Raw genomic sequence first — 20,093 nt, 5'->3', positions numbered from 1 at the left:
CCCGATCTTTCTCATCTGGATTTATTTCCATATACATAAAATAAAATAAAGATCCTCTATGTATCATGTTTATGCAAATGATACACTTGGATGAACCACATAGAATCACAGGATGGGTCAGGTTGGAAAGGAACACAGTGGGTCATCTGGTCCAACATCCCTGCTCAAGTAGAGCCATCCCAGAGCACAAGGCACAGGATTGTGTCCAGAGGGTTCTTGAGTGTCTCCAGTGAAGGAGACTCCACACCCCCTCAGTCACCTCTCTCAGGGATGAAGAAGTCCAGCTCTCTCAGCCTTTCCTCATGAAAGGGATGCTCCAGTCCTTTAATCATTCTTGTATCCCTCCTCTGAGCCCTCTCAAAGATGAGATGTCCTGTGATAACAAATCCTCCCTCCCACCCTCACAAAAATAGTCATGGCTAAACAAAACGAGGCAGGAGACCAAGTCTGTCACCTTATCTTCATGGCACTTCCCTTTTTCTTTCTATTACAAACATCTGCCACTTACTCCCCTTTAACAAGCAGGCATGCGACACAAGCAAATCCTTAAAGGAACTTCTGGTCTCTTGTTTAGAGGACTTGAAGTCTTAGTAATGTCACAAGTATTCTGATTTTTTTTCCCCCATGTTCATAGTGCTCTCATTAAGTTTCTTTGACTTGCTTGAAAACAACTCAGGTGGCTTGTGGCAGATAAACCTTTTTTCCAGAAAGTCTTCACCCAGTCAGGATGAATCATAAATGTCTTTGCCTTGGGAGACTCACAGCTTTCACACTGGTGCCTGTGAATCACTACCAGTCCCTGCAGCATGTCAAAAGATGGTGAAAGTGAATGTGGCAATGGTGACATTTGATATTTTTGAACTGTAGAAGGATTGGGTGGAAGTATCTGCTGTAAAATGTCTGTAAATTATTTTTGGCATGACAAAGCTATAAAAAACGAGCTATAAAACAAAAATTTCCCCTCTAAGTTTCCATCATTCATTTCCATTCTCTATCTGCTCCATCTTGTTTATTTAAGAGGCTAATGTTCAGGGTCTCTTGTTCAAGACTGAACTGTGAAAAATGATGAGTAATTTTTATGGGCCTGACATGATGCATCCACAAATGCTGAGGAAGCTGGCAGACATCATAGCCAGGGGGCTCATGATTGTCTTTGAAAGGTCATGGAGATCAGGAGAGGTGCCTGAGGGCTGGAAGAAAGAAAATGTCACCCACTCTTCATAACAGGCAAGAAGGAGAACACAGGAGACTGGATCCAGTCAGTCTCACCTCAATCCTTGGAAGGGGCAGAGGCCTCCTCAGGGTGCTCACTGATGACACAAAGCTGAGGAGCGGCCAATGCCACAGGGAGCTCTGCAGCCCTTCAGAGGGCCCTGGACAGGCTGGAGAGGTGGGCAGGGAAGAATTGTCTGAAGTTCCACAGAGGCAAGCGCAGTGTCCTGCGCCGGGGGAGGAGCAGCCCCTGGCACCAGTACAGCTGGAAAGCAGAAGGACAAGGACATGGGTGTCCTGGTGGACAACAAGCTGTCCATGGGCCAGCAGTGCCCTTGCGGCCAGGAGGGCAATGGTGTCCTGGATGCATCAGGAAGAGCATTGGCAGCAGGTCAAGGGAGGAGATCCTGCTCCTCTGCTCAGCCCAGGCCTCGTCTGGAGTGCTGTGCCCAGTTCTGAGCAACTCGGTAAAAAAAACATGGAGCTCCCAGAGTGGGTCCAGCAGGGAGCTACAAAGGTGATCAAGAGACTGGAACTTCTCTCTTATGAAGAAAGGCTGAGCACGATGGACATGTTCAGCCCCTAAAAGAGATGATAGAGAGGGGACCTCCTCAATGTCCATGTCTGCAGGGAGGGGTCAGAGGACAGACCAGGCTCTGCTCAGTGGTGCAGAGCAATAGGACAAGAGACAAAGGGCAGGAACTGATGCATGGGAAGTTCCACCTGAACATGAAAAATTTGAGAGTGATGAATCACTGGAACAGATTTCTGAGAGAGGCTTTGGCATCTCCCTCACAGGAGTTATTCAAGAACCTTTTGGATACAATCCTGTGCCTTGTGTTCTAGGATAAACCATGCTTGAGCAGGAAGGCTGGAACAAATTAACACTGTGGTCCCTTCTGACCCGTCTCTCATACCCCTCCACTGGTTCCTTACTGCAGGACTGCTGCCCTAGCATTCTCCATTTTTGTGCGTGCTTACACAGCCAAGGAAAGCTGCTCGTTGCCAGCTGTAGCGCAGTTGCCTAATGCATTGCAGACCCTGCCTGCCCTATGGACATGTGGTGGTGGGAGCCCCCCATGGACACATTTAGCATCAAATGCGTGGCAGAATCTGGCCTTGGAAACCTTCAGTGCTGAAGTTAAGAGTCAATCCTGCAATGCAGGATTGCCATTCCCTGCTTGTTTGGCAGACGAGTTTTTGTTGCATTGGCTCACAGCAGCTACCATGCATCAGGAGGCAGGGGGACATTGGTGGCAGTACAGAGGGAGGCAGCATCAGAGTCTTGGACACCTCTGCTTTCAAGGGCCCTCTGCCCATTAGATGCTGAGAAGGAAATGTGACAAACAGCAGATTTGTGGAGTCTAAGCAGTGACAAGAGAGAAAGGATATATTTCTGACAGAGATGCCTTTTGCTGAAATCTGGGAGCTTTACACTGGGGTTGCACAGCTGGCAGATCACTATATAAGTGCAAATGTATCTCAGATGATTAGGGTTTTTTTCAACATTCAGATCTGATTAAAAAAAATTAGCATGCAATGCAGTTTGCAAATTGTTCAGTTTCCACAGATTTTGAGGGCTGAGGCACTTTTTTCTTTAATAACTGTCTCAGTTTCAACAAAACACCCAATCCTAATAAGCAGACCTTTAAGAAATATGTCCCAAATATTGTTAGATTGTTAGATTGTCATAACATTGGAAAACATGGCAATAAAGCAGCTTTTGAAACTACGATTCTCTCTGAGAAAAAGATGGCACCTTATCAAAGGGTGGTGTTCTTTTCTGGACAGCAATTTTCCATTTTGAAATATTTTCCTTGGAATTACTTTATATCAAGTGTGCTCAAAATTCAATATTTTAGTTTACATCTCTGAAAATGAGATCTGAAATTTAAATGAGATTCTTATTTTCCCTATTATGATCAACTGTATAAGCAGAGCAGTTACTTACTACTGCTGTAGGATCTCTTTTACCTTCAGTTCAGGACCTCATGGTTTGCTCTCTATACCTCTATATCCACCACTAGATTGGCCTATAAACAAGTGACTGGATTTCAGCAGGAAGTGACTTTTGATGGGCAAGAGGAAGACTGTATTTCCTCTAAGCACCCTCCAGCATTTCAGCAGAAATTAAAAGCAATTAAAACATTTAAAAAAAATCATTTAATATGTGATTTGAAATACATAGTAGTAGATTGAGAGCAAAAAATATGTAGAGGTTTTTCAGGATAAACATCAAGCAAGACAGTCACTAATGCTAATTCTACTGAATTGTAACAAAGACATATCCGGAACAATCTATTTACTATCAGAAAATCACACAAAAGCACAGAATAGTTGGAGTTGCCTCTGGAGTTGACTCAATCCAAGCCCCCTCCTCAGCAGAGGATTGCTAAAGAAGCACAATCAGTGTTAAGTCAGATTCGGAGCATCTCCAAAGTAGGAAAATCTTCAGTCTCCCCAGACAACCTGCTCCAGTGTTTGATTGCAACATTTGAAAGGATTTTTTTTTCCTTCTTACATTTCAATTACGGAATTTCAGTTTGTGCCTATTGACTCTCATCCATTCCCTGGATAATACTGAGAAGAGTCTGATTTAATCTTCTTTAATCCCCACCCACATTAGATACTTACACACACTGATAAAGCCTTCTGAGGTCCAGGCTGAATACCTCTAGCTCTGTCAGCCTCCCCTCATATGGCAAATACTCCAAGCCCTCTATCATACTGCAGCCTCCCTGGTAAATAATCAAGAACTGGGTAACCTGCCCAGGACTGGGCACAGCATCCCAGATGTGTCTCACCAGGCTGAGCAGAGGGGAAGGAGCCCCTCCCCTGACCTGCTGGCAGTGTCCTGCCCAGTGGAGCCCAGGATGCTGCTGGCCTGTGCTGCACAGGCCTGTTGCTGGCTCACACCCACCTTGTCCCCAGCTCCTTCTCTGCTTTCCAAGACTCCAGCCTGTGCTGGTGCAGAGAATGCAGGACTTTGTTATTCCCTTTGTTCAGATGCCTGAGGTTCCTATCACACCATTTTTTCAGCCCATTAAGGACCAGGGGTGGCTCAACCCCTGGTGTGGGAGTCACCTACCTGATTTCAATGTGCTGATCAGACTTCTTCACAAATATTGACACAAGTAATTTTCTACAAGATTCCAGTTTTATCCAGTGTGAGGTTCAGCTGAGTGAAAATGGAAAGGTTCATTGAACAATGATTTTAGAAGTCAGTGTTGAACAGGTAATTTGGCCATTGTACAACTGACCATACTCATTCTGCTGATCTGAAGGAAAAACACAAGTCCTTGGACCAACGCTATCTCATTGTCCCAAAAAATGGATGAGTAAGGAAGAGAGCTGGTATCTGAGTAGGACACCTTTATTTTGTTATTTCCCACAGTGAATATTAATCAGTGTATAATTAGTATAATTAGTCTTTTCCAACCAGGAAGTCAATGTTTGCAAAAGATTATTAACTAAAGAAACTGCTTCTGTTTGCAGCTGATCTTGTGGCCCAATTTTCTCAGCCATCCTATGAGTCTATATTTTATGGTTAAGATTTTGGGAAGGACTCTGAGTCTATGCACAGACACAGGCAGAGAAACCTGCTGATGAGTATTATCAGCTACACTTTAGCACAGGAATGAATTAACTGGCTACTAATGGCACTGATTGCTACTGGGATTGTACCAAGAAGAGATTCTTTTAATTGCTTTCGTCATGATAAAAATATATTTTTCAGTAACCCCCTTTAAGTGGAAAAATAGGATTTATCTTTTGAGAAAGAACTCTCACTAAAAAAAGAAGTTCTAAGCTCTCAATCTAATGTCATTGAGCTGCACCACACCCATATCTACTCCTGCTCCAGCTCAGGAATATACAAATTAGATCAGAGCTTCTGTGCACATACTCAATTGAATAAATCAATTTTAGAGCAGACAGTCATGAATGGGAATGACGGGGACTGGACTTTTTTTACTGCTAAAGTAAGTGCCAGAATAACTCACTGAGAAAGCGATACAGCATTTCCACCGCATTTCAAAGGAGAAGCCTGGAAATTCAATTGGAGGTTGTTATTATGTTAAGACCTTGGTTAGTTATTTAAGGAGCTGAGATACTTAAACGTCCCTAAAGAATTAAAGTCTTTGCCTAATGAGAATATCAGGTCTTTAAAAGTTCTCTCAGTTTGTCACTAGATGTCAGCCTGCACCTTCACGTCTCTACCCGTCTATAACCAAGCGCACCGCTCCACCAGCACCCCACCAGGGATCTGTAACATAAGGAGAACAAGCATGAAAACCTTGTCAAGAATTCACTAAGTATTGTTTTGTATCCTGCAGCAATGTTTATTTTAGTACATGAAAAGATGATTGTTACAAACGAAGACATAAACATTTGTAGGAAACTGTGTTTTTGAAGGGCTTTGTAGTCATTACTTAGGAAACCCCAGGATACTCAGTAGGATTTGTTGTTGTTAAGCTGGAATGATCCTCTGCTGAGGCCACACACCCCATGCACACAGAGCAACTGCACCTTCTGCCAAGACTAGGCTGATGCCCCTGCCCATGCAATACACAGCACAGATATCAGGCTGTCAGCAGGGACTCATGGCACATGGACAGCACAGATGAAGAAAAATTTCTCTCTGCTTGTAGCTAGAGCAGTGCTTTTTGGCTGTGCTGGACATGCACTGACCTGCACAGCCTGGGCTGCTGGTCTGGCCTAAATCAACATTTGGCAAAGTGCGGATGCATTGTGCCTCTTTGAAACAGAAGATCCATGCCTTACACTTAGTGGATCAATGGCTTGTGAGAGAGCTGCCAGCTAATTTCATTGTCCAATCCCTACACACTCTCAAGGTATTTTCATGTTTGGGTCATTTGCCAAATGGGAGGCTTTTATATCTCTAGTGATCAGACACCTGGGGTTTCTGCTGACAATGTTACATTGGCACTCTGAGTTACCTATGCATTGTTCTGAACACCACCTGTTTTACTGTGTTGTTTCCCAGCACAAATTATGTCTACATTGACATCCACATAAGCACATTGTTTTTGTCATGCTGAGCACCACAGAGGCTGTCTTTCAGGCAGCTTACTATCTACTGAAATTCATAATTACACTTTAGACACTTGGAACACTGTTTATTCAATGCACAAGAACAGTTGAACATCAGATAGGGAAAAAACTTCCAGCAAGTTAAGCAAGAGATTACACTGTTCAAAAGCAAACATTAAGAAAAGCATCTGGCTGTGAGATTCCTCCCATGTCCTTAATTTAGATACTTCCTCCTGGCCTACAGAAACATGATTATCTCTCTCTCTCTCTGAACTCTGGCTCATGGTACCCTTTTCTCATACAACTGTGCAACTTTCTTCAGGTGCAATACACACATTAGGGCTTTCTCCCAGATCAGAAATGCAGATTTTTGCAAATCCTTTAGCACATTAAGCTGCTTTACCAGCAGGTCTATCAAGATTTCAGGTTCCTGGATAGCATACTGCAACTTCAATTGAAATAGGACCTGAGAGCAAGTAAACCACTGTCCTTGTGAAGGGGAAACCTAGAGCCCAGATCTGGATCCAACTTCTATTCTGTATTTGATTAAAAAAATCTCTCCACAATTCCTCTTTGGAGATTACACCCTGACCACTGTGCTGCCAAGCAGAGTTTGAGGGCATTCTTTGCCCTTATGATCCAGCAACAGTGAGCAACTCAGTCAACAGGGAATGGTTTCAAGCCAGAGAATATGAGCACATTCACAAAGTAGCCCAGAGATCCAGCCATTCCCCTGGGATGTGGAAAATGGGAACTGAGTCTCTCATGCTATGAGGGATAGCTGTGACTACTAATTTGGCATTTCACAAGGGAGGGGGAAGGAGCATAATCTGCACATACATTGAAGCTGGAACAGAAGCAGCACATCCAGGCACAGATTCAAAGGGATGGGGGGAATGAGTTGAGTTCACAGCCACTTCTGACTTAGTGTGGCCTGGCAGAGGTCTTCTGTGTTAGGGTGCAGAGTTGCCACCCTCACAGGATACACACTGTGGCCAGTCCCAACAGAGATATCCCCATTAAGCACAGAAATAAGTGCTACAGAATCAAGCAGATTTAGGCATGCTCAGGAACAGATTTCTAGGCACAGAATTTTTACTAGAAAAAACTTAAGTACCTACAGGCTTCACCGGTCAACCAAGTCAGGATTTAGGAGGTTAGAGAGGCAGTTGTACAGTACTTAGATGCTCAAGTTCTTCTGTAGATATATCTGATTTCTTTGGAGTCTTTGTATCTGTGTAAGTATGCCCATCAGCTGCCAGCTCACTTCTGCTGTTCTTCTTCAGACAACTTGTAAATCAGTATCTTCCCCATTAGCAAATGCCCAAGGCTGGAGAAGTCTTTTCTGCCTTGGAAAGAAAGATAACAACTTCTCCTTGCAAGTAGCAGAACCAGCTGCTTTCAGACAAAGCATGATTTTTACAACAGGAGTTATCAACCTAACAGAGTCTGGCATAGCAGATTTCTCTGGACAGAAATAGTAAGTTTTCTCCATGTCAGTACTTAGAGGTGACAAACGACCCTCTGCCTTTTTAGAATCAGGCAGATGTTGGAGTTAGACTACAAGGAAAGGGGGTGGAAATAGAAAACCATTTTGAAAATTGTATTTAAATAATGACCTTATATGCAGTACTAGGGATTAATGAACTTGTGTTCTGAAATCAAAATCAGAAATGTTGCACTTTTCTATAATTTAAAGCAAATACTTTGATATTTTGATTTCAATTTTTTTCCTCATAATAAAAAAAATATTTTAAGAAGTAGATATATAACCTTATCATAAAAACTTTCACAGCTTAAAAATACACTTTTTTCATCCCCCTAAAAGTTCTATTCAGATAAGCCTCAAATTATTTCCCAGACATTCCTGTGGAACAGAGGCTGGTAAAGGCCAATCCCTGACATTCTCTAGGCTACATAAGCACTGCAGAACCTACAGCTGCTCAGAGTAGAGGAACTGAACTTCACTGAAACACTGGCAAGAATCAGTGCAAACACTCAGCAGAACTAAAGCCTTTGTGCTTGGTTTTAAGTGAACCCAGAAGTATCCCAGAGCAAGTGATTTGAAGTGGCTAGGATTGTTACTTTCCCTCCTCCCTTTTGTTTTTTAAATTTTATGTACAGTTGTGCTGATTTCCTGAAGTGAAATATAAACAGTCTGAAGTGCAGCAAAAACTAAGCTTGCAACCTCAGTGCCCTGGGAGAGATGCCGTCTTGCTTCACATGATCTGGGGCTGTGAGGTTTCCTTTCCCCTCAGTGGCCTGAAGAGAGGCTGGGGAACAGTATTAGGGGGCTTACATCATCCGTCCAAACACAGGCAAAGGAACACCCCATGAAGCTGCAAATTCCGTCCCTTAGTTTCTCCTTGGCTGTCTGGGTTGCTTTATAACCTGGCAGCATCTGAGGGGATGGAGGGGGTATCTAGAAAATCAGATCCTGCACTGATCTGGAGAGAAGCACAATGTTCCTTGTCCCTGCTCTTTCCTAAGTCCCTAAAAGCGGAGAAAGGTGTCCAGCCTGAACAAGCAGGTACTTTGTACCCACTTGTCCTGGCTGTTACCCTCAGGGTAGGTTTGAAGTAGAAGAGAGGCTGTCTGATCCCTGTGCCCTCAGTGGAGCTCAGGAAGGAGTGACCATTCAGACCTGGCCCATTTACAGGGTCCTGCAGAAGGGAGAAAGCAGCTTAGCTCCCTCTCCCTGCCACAGACAAACACAAGGTGGAAGGGCTGCTTGCTGCTTACAATTGCAGCTTGAGGGGACATGGTTGAGGCCTTCCAGCCTCAGTCCACCCCAACCACCTCCTCACCTTCCTGTGCTGCTTTGCACATCCTGCATCTCCCTGGCTGGAGTCCCATCACCCTCACTAGTCCTTGCTTGCCAAGACAGGTACAGGCACTAAAAGGCATCTCATAGAGACACCCCACCACTACCTCCTCCTACTTCTGTTCTGCAGCTCAGGGTGCATCTTCCAGACAACAACGTCCATCACGTGTCTCCAATGGCAGACAAAATGGCAAAAGAGCATCTCTCTCACAGAAGTCCTCCTTTACTCATCCCTCCTCCCCTTGTCCTGACCAGACATTCAATATCCCCAGGCTACATCTGGCACCGTGCCACCCCCGAGAGCCCTCTGCCATCTCAGCAGTGCTGCTCCATGGAGCTGGCAGGTAGCAGGTCATAGCGGCTGCTGTACATCACCATCCCAGGGGGGTAATAGGCCACCTCTGCCTGGACAGCTGCAGCATGGGGAGCAGCAGGGACAGGGTGCACAGGCATCACTGCATGTAGGGCCTGCTCCTCCTTCTCAGGCTTGGTGGTGTCAGTGAAAGGGCGCATGGCGGTGAGGGAAGGTGAGGTGATCCTCCAGAGGAGGCTCTTCAGTGCCTTGCGGAACTCCCTGCGCATGAGGCAGTAGAGGATGGGATTGAGGCAGCTGTTGGAGTGTGCCAGGCACACGCTGATGGGGAAGAGGTACACTTGGGAGAGAAAGTACTCATTACTGAAGGGGACCACGTTGAGTTTGATGAGTATCCCCCAGGTTGTAAGTGCTTGGTTAGGCAGCCAGCACAAGAAGAAAGACAGCACCACGATGGACACTGACCTAGTCACTTTGGAGCGGCGCTTGATGCTGGGGCCACTGCAAGTGCTGCCCACATGCTTGTCACTGATGAAGCGCACCAGGAGCAAGTAGCAAAGACTAATTATGACCAGTGGTACCACAAAGCCCAGCAGCACCTTCTGGATGTGGTACAGACCCAGCCAGAATTGGGCATTGTTGCCTCGGCCCTCTGGGAACTTGACAAGACAGAGAACATCATCAAAGACAGTGGCAGTGGTGGAAAAAATGGCATGGGGCAGGGAAGCCAGGACAGCTGACAGCCAGATGAGTGCACAAAGCCACTTGGCAGAGCAGCAGCCACCCAGGGGGTCTCCTCGACGCTGGTTCTTCAAGGCTGAAGCCACAGAGTGGTAACGAGCCACACTCATGGCAGTGAGAAAGAACACACTGGCATACATATTCATAGCTGTCACATAAGAGACGATCTTACACATTGCCTTGCCAAAGAGCCAGTTGAAGTCCAGCGCATTCTCCACTGCCCAAAATGGCAAGGTCAGCACAAACTGGAAGTCCGTCACTGCCAGGCTGGTGACAAAGAGGTTGATGGAGGATTTCCTCCAGCCTTGCTTGCTTTTCATCAGGTAGAGCACCAGCAGGTTGCCCACCAGTCCCAGGGCACACACCACGGAATACACCAGCGAGATGACAATCCGCACCACATCAGAACTGTCCCCCTGCATCCCGTCGGCTCGCTCCAGGTTGATGGTCTTCAAGAAGTGCAGGAAGGACACGTTGCTCCCGTTGTCCATCTGAGCGCTCTCCAGGAAACCCAGCGGCGCGCCCCAGGACTCCCTGTCTGCTCCTTCCTTTATGCCAGCTGCTGGCGAGCAGACACCGCGCTCGCAGGGCTCGCCCATCCCATGCTAGGGTGGGAGACGGGTCTGCGGGAGCTTTTTTCCCAGAGGCTGACCAGCGGCGGCGGGCGGGCTGCTGGGGCGACAGCAGGGTCCGGGCACAGTGCGGTGCCGGCGGTGCGGTGCCGGCGGTGCGGTGCCGGCGGTGCGGTGGCACGGCGGTGCGGTGGCAGGGCGGTGCGGTGGCACGGCGGTGCGGTGCCGGCGGTGCGGTGCCGGCGGTGCGGTGGCACGGCGGTGCGGTGCCGGCGGTGCGGTGGCACGGCGGTGCGGTGGCACGGCGGTGCGGTGCCGGCGGTGCGGTGCCGGCGGTGCGGTGGCACGGCGGTGCGGTGCCGGCGGTGCGGTGGCACGGCGGTGCGGTGGCACGGCGGTGCGGTGGCACGGCGGTGCGGTGCCGGCGGTGCGGTGGCACGGCGGTGCGGTGCCGGCGGTGCGGTGGCACGGCGGTGCGGTGGCACGGCGGTGCGGTGCCGGCGGTGCGGTGCCGGCGGTGCGGTGGCACGGCGGTGCGGTGGCACGGCTGGCGCCGCTCGGCTCCGCGCCGCGCTTTTATCCGCGCCGGCGGGGCGGGGCATGCGCGGTGGGCGCGGAGCTCTCCCGGGTGCTGAGCGCGGCCGCCGCGCCCCGCGCCCCCCTCCCCACGGCTGCTCCGGAGGATCGCCCCCGTCCCGTCCCGTCCCGTCCCGTCCCGTCCCGTCCCGTCCCGTCCCGTCCCGTCCCGTCCCGTCCCGTCCCGCACACCTGGTGGGAACCGCGTGTGTGAATCAACCAGGCGTTCCCTCGGGCTCAGTGCGGAAAGCGCCCGGGCAGAGGCGATGCCCTGTCCCCTCCGCCGGTGTCATGGTCCCTTCCCCTCTATGATCCCCCATCTCCTGAGGTGATCCCCACTCCCCTAATGTGATCTCCTCTCCCCGATGTGATCCCCCCAGTATCAATACGATTCCCCTCCCCGAAGTGCTCCCCGTCGATCAGCTTTCACAGAATCCTTCCCCTCCTGCGTGGGGCCAAGTTTTGGGGATGTCGCACCTTCGCCTAGCCGCAGGGTGACCCGGAAACCACCCGCGCTTTCGCGCTTGAGAAACCTCGGCACCGAGCCGGACCGTGCCTCGCCCTCCCCTGAACGACCGCACTCCGGACAGGGGCCCACGAACGCCCCTCCGGCTTTTGGGACTTCGGGGGACAGTGCCTACCTTATTTTCAAGCGAACGGCACGGACAAGGAAGCTGTAGAGGCCGGCTATCGGCGCAGGCGAGAGCAGCAGCCGCCGCTCCCCCGGAGGCAGAGGGATCCCGCCCGCAGGGGGCCCCCCTGTCTTGCGCCGGCCTTGAAAATCGCCTCCCCAACAAGTCTGCCGCAGAAACAGACAGCAACCGATGGGAATAGGAACTCAGGCTTCCCTTCTTCTGTCCTGCTTCTAAACAAATCAAGATAACTGCACATTTTGAAAACCAAGATTCTGAATATACCCAAGTAAAGCACTATGAATCAGCTATCCGGGGGACATTTATGGGACATATAACAAGTATATTATTTTCCCATTAGATTTATTTCACTGAACTTCCTGCAAAGATATAGCTGTGCATGCTATTTGTTATCAGCAGTCCTCTCATCACTTTCATCACTTTGATTTGTATATGCAGGGACCCCGTAAAAGTATCAGCTAGATGATGGTATGGGAGTGTTAAAGGGGAGCAAGAGTAATTAGAAGTTTTATGCATCATTCATGTTGCTTATAATGAGGGTGTATGTTACTGGAATTAGAAATGCAAGGCTCTGGAAAGGTTTAGTCTGCAGATTACTTGCTATAATAAATAGACTGGTACCAGAATGACAAAAAAAAAAAAAAAAAAAAAAAGACCCAAAAACCCCCCCAAAAAACAAACAAACACCAAGGAAAAAAAAAACCCACCCACAAAACAAGAGAGAGAAAGAGAAAGAGAAAGAGAAAGAGAAAGAGAAAGAGAAAGAGAAAGAGAAAGAGAAAGAGAAAGAGAAAGAGAAAGAGAAAGAGAAAGAGAAAGAGAAAGAGAAAGAGAAAGAGAAAGAGAAAGAGAAAGAGAAAGAGAAAGAGAAAGAGAAAGAATTGCATCTTCAGAACGCTGACCACATCAGGCCTCAAAAAATGGACCCCTGATATTTTTTCCTGTCATGCTTTAACCCCAGCCAGCAGTCAAGCCCCTTGCAGCCACTCATTCACTACCCCACCAGCAGATTTGGGCAGAGAATTGGAAGCGTAAAAGCTGGAAAACTCGAGGGTTGAGATGAAGACAGTTTATTAGGGAAAGCAGAAGCCACACCTGCACGCAAAACAAAACCAGGAGTTAATTCATCACTTCCCATGGTCAGGCAGGAGTTCACCATCTCCAGGAGAGCAGTGCTCATCATCACATCTAAATGTCACTTGGGAAGACAAATGCCATAATGGGAAACATGCCCCCTTCCCTTTTCTTCCCTCCACTTTATACCCTGAACGTGATGTTACAGGGTCTGGAATATGCCTTTGGTCAGTTGGGGTCACCTTTCCTGGCTGTGCCTCCTCCCACTGTCCCAAGCACCCCAGCTTCCCCGCCAGCGTGGCAGTCTGAGAAACAGAAAAGGCTTTGGCTCTGTGTAAGCTCTGCTCAGCAGTAACTAAAACATCTCTGTGTTACCATCACTGTGTTCAGCACAAAGCTAAAACATAGCTTCACAGTAGCCACTACAAGGAAAATTAACTTCACCCCAACTAAATCCAGCACATGTTCACCATTTTTCCAAATAAAGGATTTTTCCCTAGGTTTTCATGCCACTGACTAGGGTTGCATCTAGGTGGCATTTTCAATACACAGCATTAAGTTGCATCTCTCAGCCTGCTGAGTAGCAGCAGTTTTCCAAATTCCTTCAACCATACTTGCAGTGAAATTCAACAACTCCATTAGTCCCATCAGTGTTGCACAGTTGCACAGTTGACTATAAAACAGTACATGCAGAAAAGAAAGACATTGATGCCTTAAAACCAGCAGAAGAACCATCATATAAACAAGCAATGTGAAAATCCTGAGTTTCAGCCAGACCTGAAGAGGTTCTGTAAACAGTGCAGAGGGTGAGGTGCCTCCCGGCCCACAGCAGCAATGACTGCCTTAGAACTCGAGTCAGGACCTACCAAAACCAAGTTTAGTAAAACATATGAAATCAGCAATTTTCCCTCTCCACTTAGCACTGCTACTATGAGCCCCTGCTGCGTCTCTCCCTCGAATCCACGGGGATAAAACCCCTGTGGAGCCCGGCCAGCAGTGGGGTGAGGCGGGCAGAGGGAAGGAACTTCTCCTTGGATCCCGGGGGACTTGGAGAAGCTCCCTCGTGAGTCCAAAGACGAGCTGGTCCCACAAGCAAAGGAAAGAGGCACTCTCCCTCAGGATTAGTTCCAAAGTTTAATAAGAGCCTGGATATGTCCCAGGCCACATGTGGCTTCAAAGGACCTCCCGAGAAAGAGAGCGAGCCCCGCCCAGAGCAGCCAGATATAGGGAGGGTGGGGAAAACCGAACAGCCAACGGGGGAAGGACAGGGGAGTGGCTCTCGGGGGGCAAAGGAGGGGAAAACTGGGGTGGACTACACAGGTACAAAGAGGGGATATGGAGGGATAAACCAATATGAGGGGATATACATTGAAAACACAACTCTACAAGCCCCCAAGGAAAAAAACTGCAATCAAGCTATGCAGAAATTATTAGCGAGGTTGATAATGCAGAAGTCGACATTTTCTAGATTGAATTCTAATCTATTCTCATCATATTGCTATCTTCACACCCAATTTTAAATATGTCATTGGAAAAATTACAGCAAACAATTCTATGCAGTCTTGCATAGAATAATTTTTTCTACCATTTCTTCTATTTGGCACATCTTGCTGATATATTGCCGAGACTGAATGGTCATAATGATTCAGAAAGGGAAAGAGGAGGAAAATAATGTCCAACCTTATATTGCTTTTGCTGTTAGTCACCCAGAGAAAGCAATGAAGTGTGAAGTTAGGTACCTCCTGGGAACACTAGTAGTGGATTTTGAACTCAGGTCTGCAAGTGTGAAATAATTGTCCAAGGTTTTTGCTCATGTTTAGGTCCCCAGAAAAATTCCTTTTTAGTCTTGGGTTTTCTTTTGTTATTCTTCATGTCAGAGATGTTTTAGAGGCAGGTAAGGGAACTTGCAACACATATATGAATAATAAAAAGAAATATTTGCTGAATAATTTATTTAACACACTGCCAGAACACTGCCACAGCTGAAAAAAAATGTTTAAAAAAATCCTTCAGCTACTTTCAAAAAGTATTGCAAAACTCACTAGATACAATCACAAGGATTATTGTCCTGGAAGATACAGTTGTCTGCTTGCTCCCTATTCATTCCACCCATGCTGCCAAAGCTGTGTTGCTAACATGTAACTGTCCAGAGCCTTCTTTTTATCCAAGTGTCAGTGTAATTGGTATTACTTACTCCAACTTCCTGAAAACACTAATAAACTTGACAGGCAGAGGTTTCCATGATGCACTCTGGTGAAAACAGTGAAAAAAATGGCTGATTTGTGTATTTTGTTAATGTCAAACAAATCAGACAGAGGCTTTTTTATTTTGCATATATATAGTACTATCCTAAAATAATCCACAGGGCTGAGATTGCAAGTTTGCCTGCAGGCAGCACCAATAAGTACAGTAGATTTAAAAAGGCTTTCACTCATTCAGACCACCAACAGAAACTGCCCATTGGTTTTGACTATATTATGTCAGTGTCCTGAAGGTTTTTCTCAAAGACCATTAAAAAATATTGTAGTTAAATATGCCAAATAAACATTTGCTGAAATGGTAATTTTCCTACAATTTACCCCAAATAATTCCTATAATTTTTCACTCCCTTTACAGACTTCATACACAAACAAAAGATTTATTATAATTACAACAGTGACTGAACCAGCTGTATGCTCCTCTTAAACATTTTGGCAAGGGAGATGGTGTTCTGTTTTGAGCTTAAAGCAGATTTTTAAAATATTGAATGTATTACTAAATACAGAAACATGGGACTATTTCTCAGGGTATTTTTGTATTTTTGTAGCAGTAAGAGATTTTAAATTTCTTTTTCATATTTGACACACTGATGCAAAAATTAGTAATAGTAAACTCTAGAAGAGATTTTACTAAAAGATTTACTAGTGTGTGTGGCTTAAAAGGGCTTTATTTTAATATTGCATTCTGTTTTATGAATAATTCTTTTTATGCCATCCTCTCTCAAACAAAACTCTGGATCAGGAGAAGGAAACTAGAAAACAGGAAAGGGGCATGTTTGTTTAGTTTTTCAGTTCTAATTCATGGAACTCTTAGTTTTTTATTGAGCTCAGGGCTGCAATATCATCCTTCTGACCAAATTCAGACAGTAGCAATTCTGTTATTGTTTTTTCAGTTTCAGTTCTAGTTTAAACTAGATTTCAGTTTCACTTCCAGTTTCAACTGGATTTTACAACTTTACCTTCTCCATCCATACAGAGAGTGAACTTGCTGTGACTTGATGTGTGTCCACCATGGGAAGATTTAATGGCAATTCTTCTCTTAAAAGTGTAGTAGGAAATGAATACAGGCTTTCATTATAAAATCTCAGATTAACACAATGTCCATATCACAATTCACACACCACAGACATATCCTCCAGAAAATACCATTTGGACACAGAAATAGGTTTTAATAAAGACATTACAAAACAAAACCAAACCCTTAAAAATACCCCAAAACCAAACAAATAACCTCGCAATAACTTTGATTATGTTCATCATCTTCTCATCATTTACTTTCTAGGTGTACTATTGAGAATATACTTTTTGGGTACTAACTTAAAAAGATAATTCAAAGTGACCTGTTGCTCCACAAACATGCTTTTATTTGGTTAATATGGATAGTATGACAAATGAGCTTATAAATTCAAATGGTGCAAGCTTGAAATTATAATTTTGTGAATTAGCTCACTAGTAATAAAAAGCAATCCATGTTTGAAGACTGACTAAAAATCTGAGTGTGAGCATACAAAAATTTCATGTTAAATAATCACTGACTACTTAGAGTTTGCTTTGTTCTCTTACTTAAATCTGCCCACAGACATACCAGAAGTGGATTGTCACCAAATAATTTTTTTTTGCAAAAGTAACTTATGAAGTTCCAAAAATCTGTAAAGATTATGAAATGGAAATTGAAAGATTCAACAGTGGCTCTGGTTCAATTACCAATAGTTAGCTGTTTTAAGAGGCTGCATCTCTAATGAGAAACAGGGAGTAAGATTAAAGATTAAAAAAAATGTACTCACAAACTTCTTTATAAATCCAACAGAGAAATAATACATCAATAGTGGCAATTACCCAGCAAACTCCACAGGGCCCTTGGTATTCAGAGTCACTCTCTTTCAGTTCATCTCCCTGCCAATAGTCACAGTATCACAGAATAGTCTAAGACCACCACATCATGTGTGATCTGTGTTCTTACCATTTCCAGTCCAAGCAAACTGTTAAGCTGCCTGGATAGTTAACAGTCAGGTCTGGACAGCGTTTCATCTTGGATGTGACAGACAAGGATGTCTTATACTCCAGAGGTATCTCCTCTCCCTGTCGACTGCAGGAGCAGAGTAAGTGTGTATTGTATAATTTTGTATCTTTAAATTTTGAGCAGGAGACTCTTATTCCCAGTAAAGCAAAATTTCCTTCCATGTCTGTCTTCACATGGACTTCATTTTATAGCAAATCTTCTATGCCAAATCATATAATTTGTGTTTTAGCTCCTCACTGATAAGAACATCTGCTTTTCTATGTCTCTGTAAACATTTCTATATACACATAAATTGCAATAAATAAATTTATTTTATGGATATCCTAGAAGTCTACTTAAATTTAAAAGAGTCCAGTATTGTTTCTGGTTTGTCAGTCCAGGATTGATTATATCTCTTGATTGTGAGCTTTCAATAAATGTACAGGCTTTTCTGTGTGGAGCTGCATCTACTGAACTGCAATAACTTTGTTGCCACAAGAACACAGTTTATGTGGTGCCGTATTATTTTTCTTTTTATAACGGAGGTTAAGTTAGCAAAAACAATTCACTTGCTTTCAAAAAAACCTCCAAAACCTCAGGTTATGACTCTTTGGAACAGGAAACCACTGGGAAGACAGTGCCATAAATTCTGTTAACTTAAAATGGCCTTAGTTTGTACTCATATCAGGAGAGTGATTTCTACTTGTGCCATTGCTTCGCATCTTGACTGTTTTTAGCTGGGATAGACAATAGTTTTCTCCTTGGTAGCTGGTTCAGTGCTGCATAGCTGCTACAGTAGCTGGTCCAGGGACACTGTGTCAGCTACAGCATCCCTGAAGCAAGAACCCTATTGTCCCCCCCAGGGTATTTTTTAACACCACGCCCAGTGAATAATTTTTTCTGTGTATGTGCATGTTGGCAAAAAGCCCAGAGAGTTATAGATGTCTCAGACCAGATTCCCACAGCTCTCTTACTCCACTCTGTATGACTTTTCAATCTACAAATTTTTGTCGTATTAAAAAAAACTCTAATCAAAACAAAACTCATTCCCACAAACTCTCCATCACCTTCAGGGCTGGAGAGAACTACCGGCAACAGAAATTAAGTTTTCCTGCTGAGGAAGAAACCAAGATGGAATCCTGCAGGAAATACTAGTTGCTTCCCATCAGTGAACACCTAGGTAAAGCGGTGACTGAAAATGGAAGCAAAGAGTTAAATATCTCTCACAGAAGGGCTATTTTTCTTGATGGCCTTTAAAGAAGTATGTTAAACCAGTACTTTGTAAATATATACCCATCTCTTGAACTGTCATACCTTCTTTCCACTACTCCTAGCCTGTTCTCCTCATTTTACAGCATTTTTCCTTTTTATTTAATTTGGCAGAGATACTTCCTTATTCACCAACTGAATTATTTTAAAATATTAATGTCAAATTGTGTGGCTTTTTCTAGGCAAAAATTGTCAAGCATTTTTTTTTAAATGTTAAATAATATATATGTAATATCAATTTCAGGTCACACTTAGCTTTAAAGTAATTTCAAGGAAGTACTGATAAAGAGCTAAGTAGGCTATAATACCCAGTCTCACAAAATAGCCTCATGCCTACTGTGCGACTAGACTAAGAATCCTAATGGCAAGAATGCTAGAAAACTTGTCACTCTAACAGATGAGATAATATTATTTGTGTGCAGAATATATGGACAGACATATTGAAATAAATACTTTGCAATTAACAAATCTTCTCTTGCCAAGTACTATTGGATATCAAATATTCCATGTTGAATATCAAATATTCCTCTTGCATGGTCTGTGTCCTTCCACTATCTAAAAGAGAGCACATGATGATTATCACTCTTAAAAATATGTCTGTTTCCAGAGTTACCTGAGTCCTGGGGGAAGCCACATTTTTTGCTGATTTAGAAAACGTTGGAGCTTTAACTATTTTTTTTGCATTTTTGTGCTCTGGAGTCTGAAGTTTGTAGTTCTTCCAGCGAAGGCAGTTGAACTGTGGCAGCCGTTCATCTTGGAAACTGAGAAGAGACACAAGCATAATTAAGCACAGATTGCTATGAAAGTATACAAGTTCATGGTGGAGTCAGCTTTCAGCAGGAGGCTATCAAAGCAGATGAGGAACCCAACCCAGGTCTCAAGCATGAGACAGCACCGAAGTGGGCACCTACCTGACAATCCTTGGCCAGGCAGTAGCCACAGAAGATGCTAGATGAGGAGACTTGGCAGAGAGCACATGGCATGCACTTAAAAATGTAGGTACCAAGGTGATATAGGAACTTTTTGTTCATAGGGAGGACATTCAGAAGTAACCGCAGAAGTAACCAGCACACTGCTAAAACACAGAATGGTCTTGGCACCCTGAGGCGTCTTCACCTGCATCAGGGGAGGTTTAGGCTGGACATTAGGAAGATTATTTTCACAAGGAAGGATGATTAGACTTTGACATGAACTGCCCAGGGAGGTGGTGAAGTCGGCGTCCCTGGAGGTATTTAAGAAAGGATGTGGCTCTTAGTACCATGGTCTAATGGACATTTTGATATTCAGATATTCAGACCACAGGCTGGACTCAATGATTGCAGAGGCTTTTTCCAACCTTACTGACTCTGTGATTCTGTCAGGCAGCTGGGAAACCGGGCTCTGGCTGCTGGGCCCCGAGAGGCCATGGGCTACGGGATGCTTCAGCCGGGGAAATCCCCGCATCCCCTCCCGCCGCATCAGAAAGTGGTGGGAAGCGGCTCAAACTCCCGCGTGCCTCGAACGCTTTCTCCCGCGGCTGAGGAACCTCTGCCAGGGCGTGTGGGGGGCGG

The 20,093-nt window shown here is 45.1% G+C and overlaps 1 protein-coding gene across 3 annotated transcripts in view; it reads right to left on the bottom strand.

Annotated features, from left to right (window-relative positions):
• Nucleotides 1-20,093, bottom strand: part of RXFP3 (relaxin family peptide receptor 3) — a 26,974-nt gene extending 6,881 nt beyond the window's left edge. Inside the window, exon 1 of one of the 3 annotated variants that reach the window (XR_014951670.1) lies at nt 11,932-20,093. Coding sequence is in view for 1 of the 3 variants with exons in the window: in XM_085567903.1 (XP_085424029.1) it covers nt 9,404-10,741 (1,338 nt within the window). In the remaining 2 variants the exon portion in view is untranslated. Of the gene's footprint in view, nt 1-52; nt 10,883-11,931 lie in introns of those variants that run through there. The other 2 variants (XR_002467704.3, XM_085567903.1) reach the window with 2 other exon arrangements.

Source organism: Lonchura striata, chromosome Z, assembly GCF_050655825.1.
Source record: "Lonchura striata isolate lonStrDom1 chromosome Z, ASM5065582v1, whole genome shotgun sequence".
NCBI lineage: Eukaryota > Metazoa > Chordata > Aves > Passeriformes > Estrildidae > Lonchura > Lonchura striata.
Note: the sequence above shows the minus strand (reverse complement) of the source record. Positions and strands in the feature narration are given on the sequence as shown.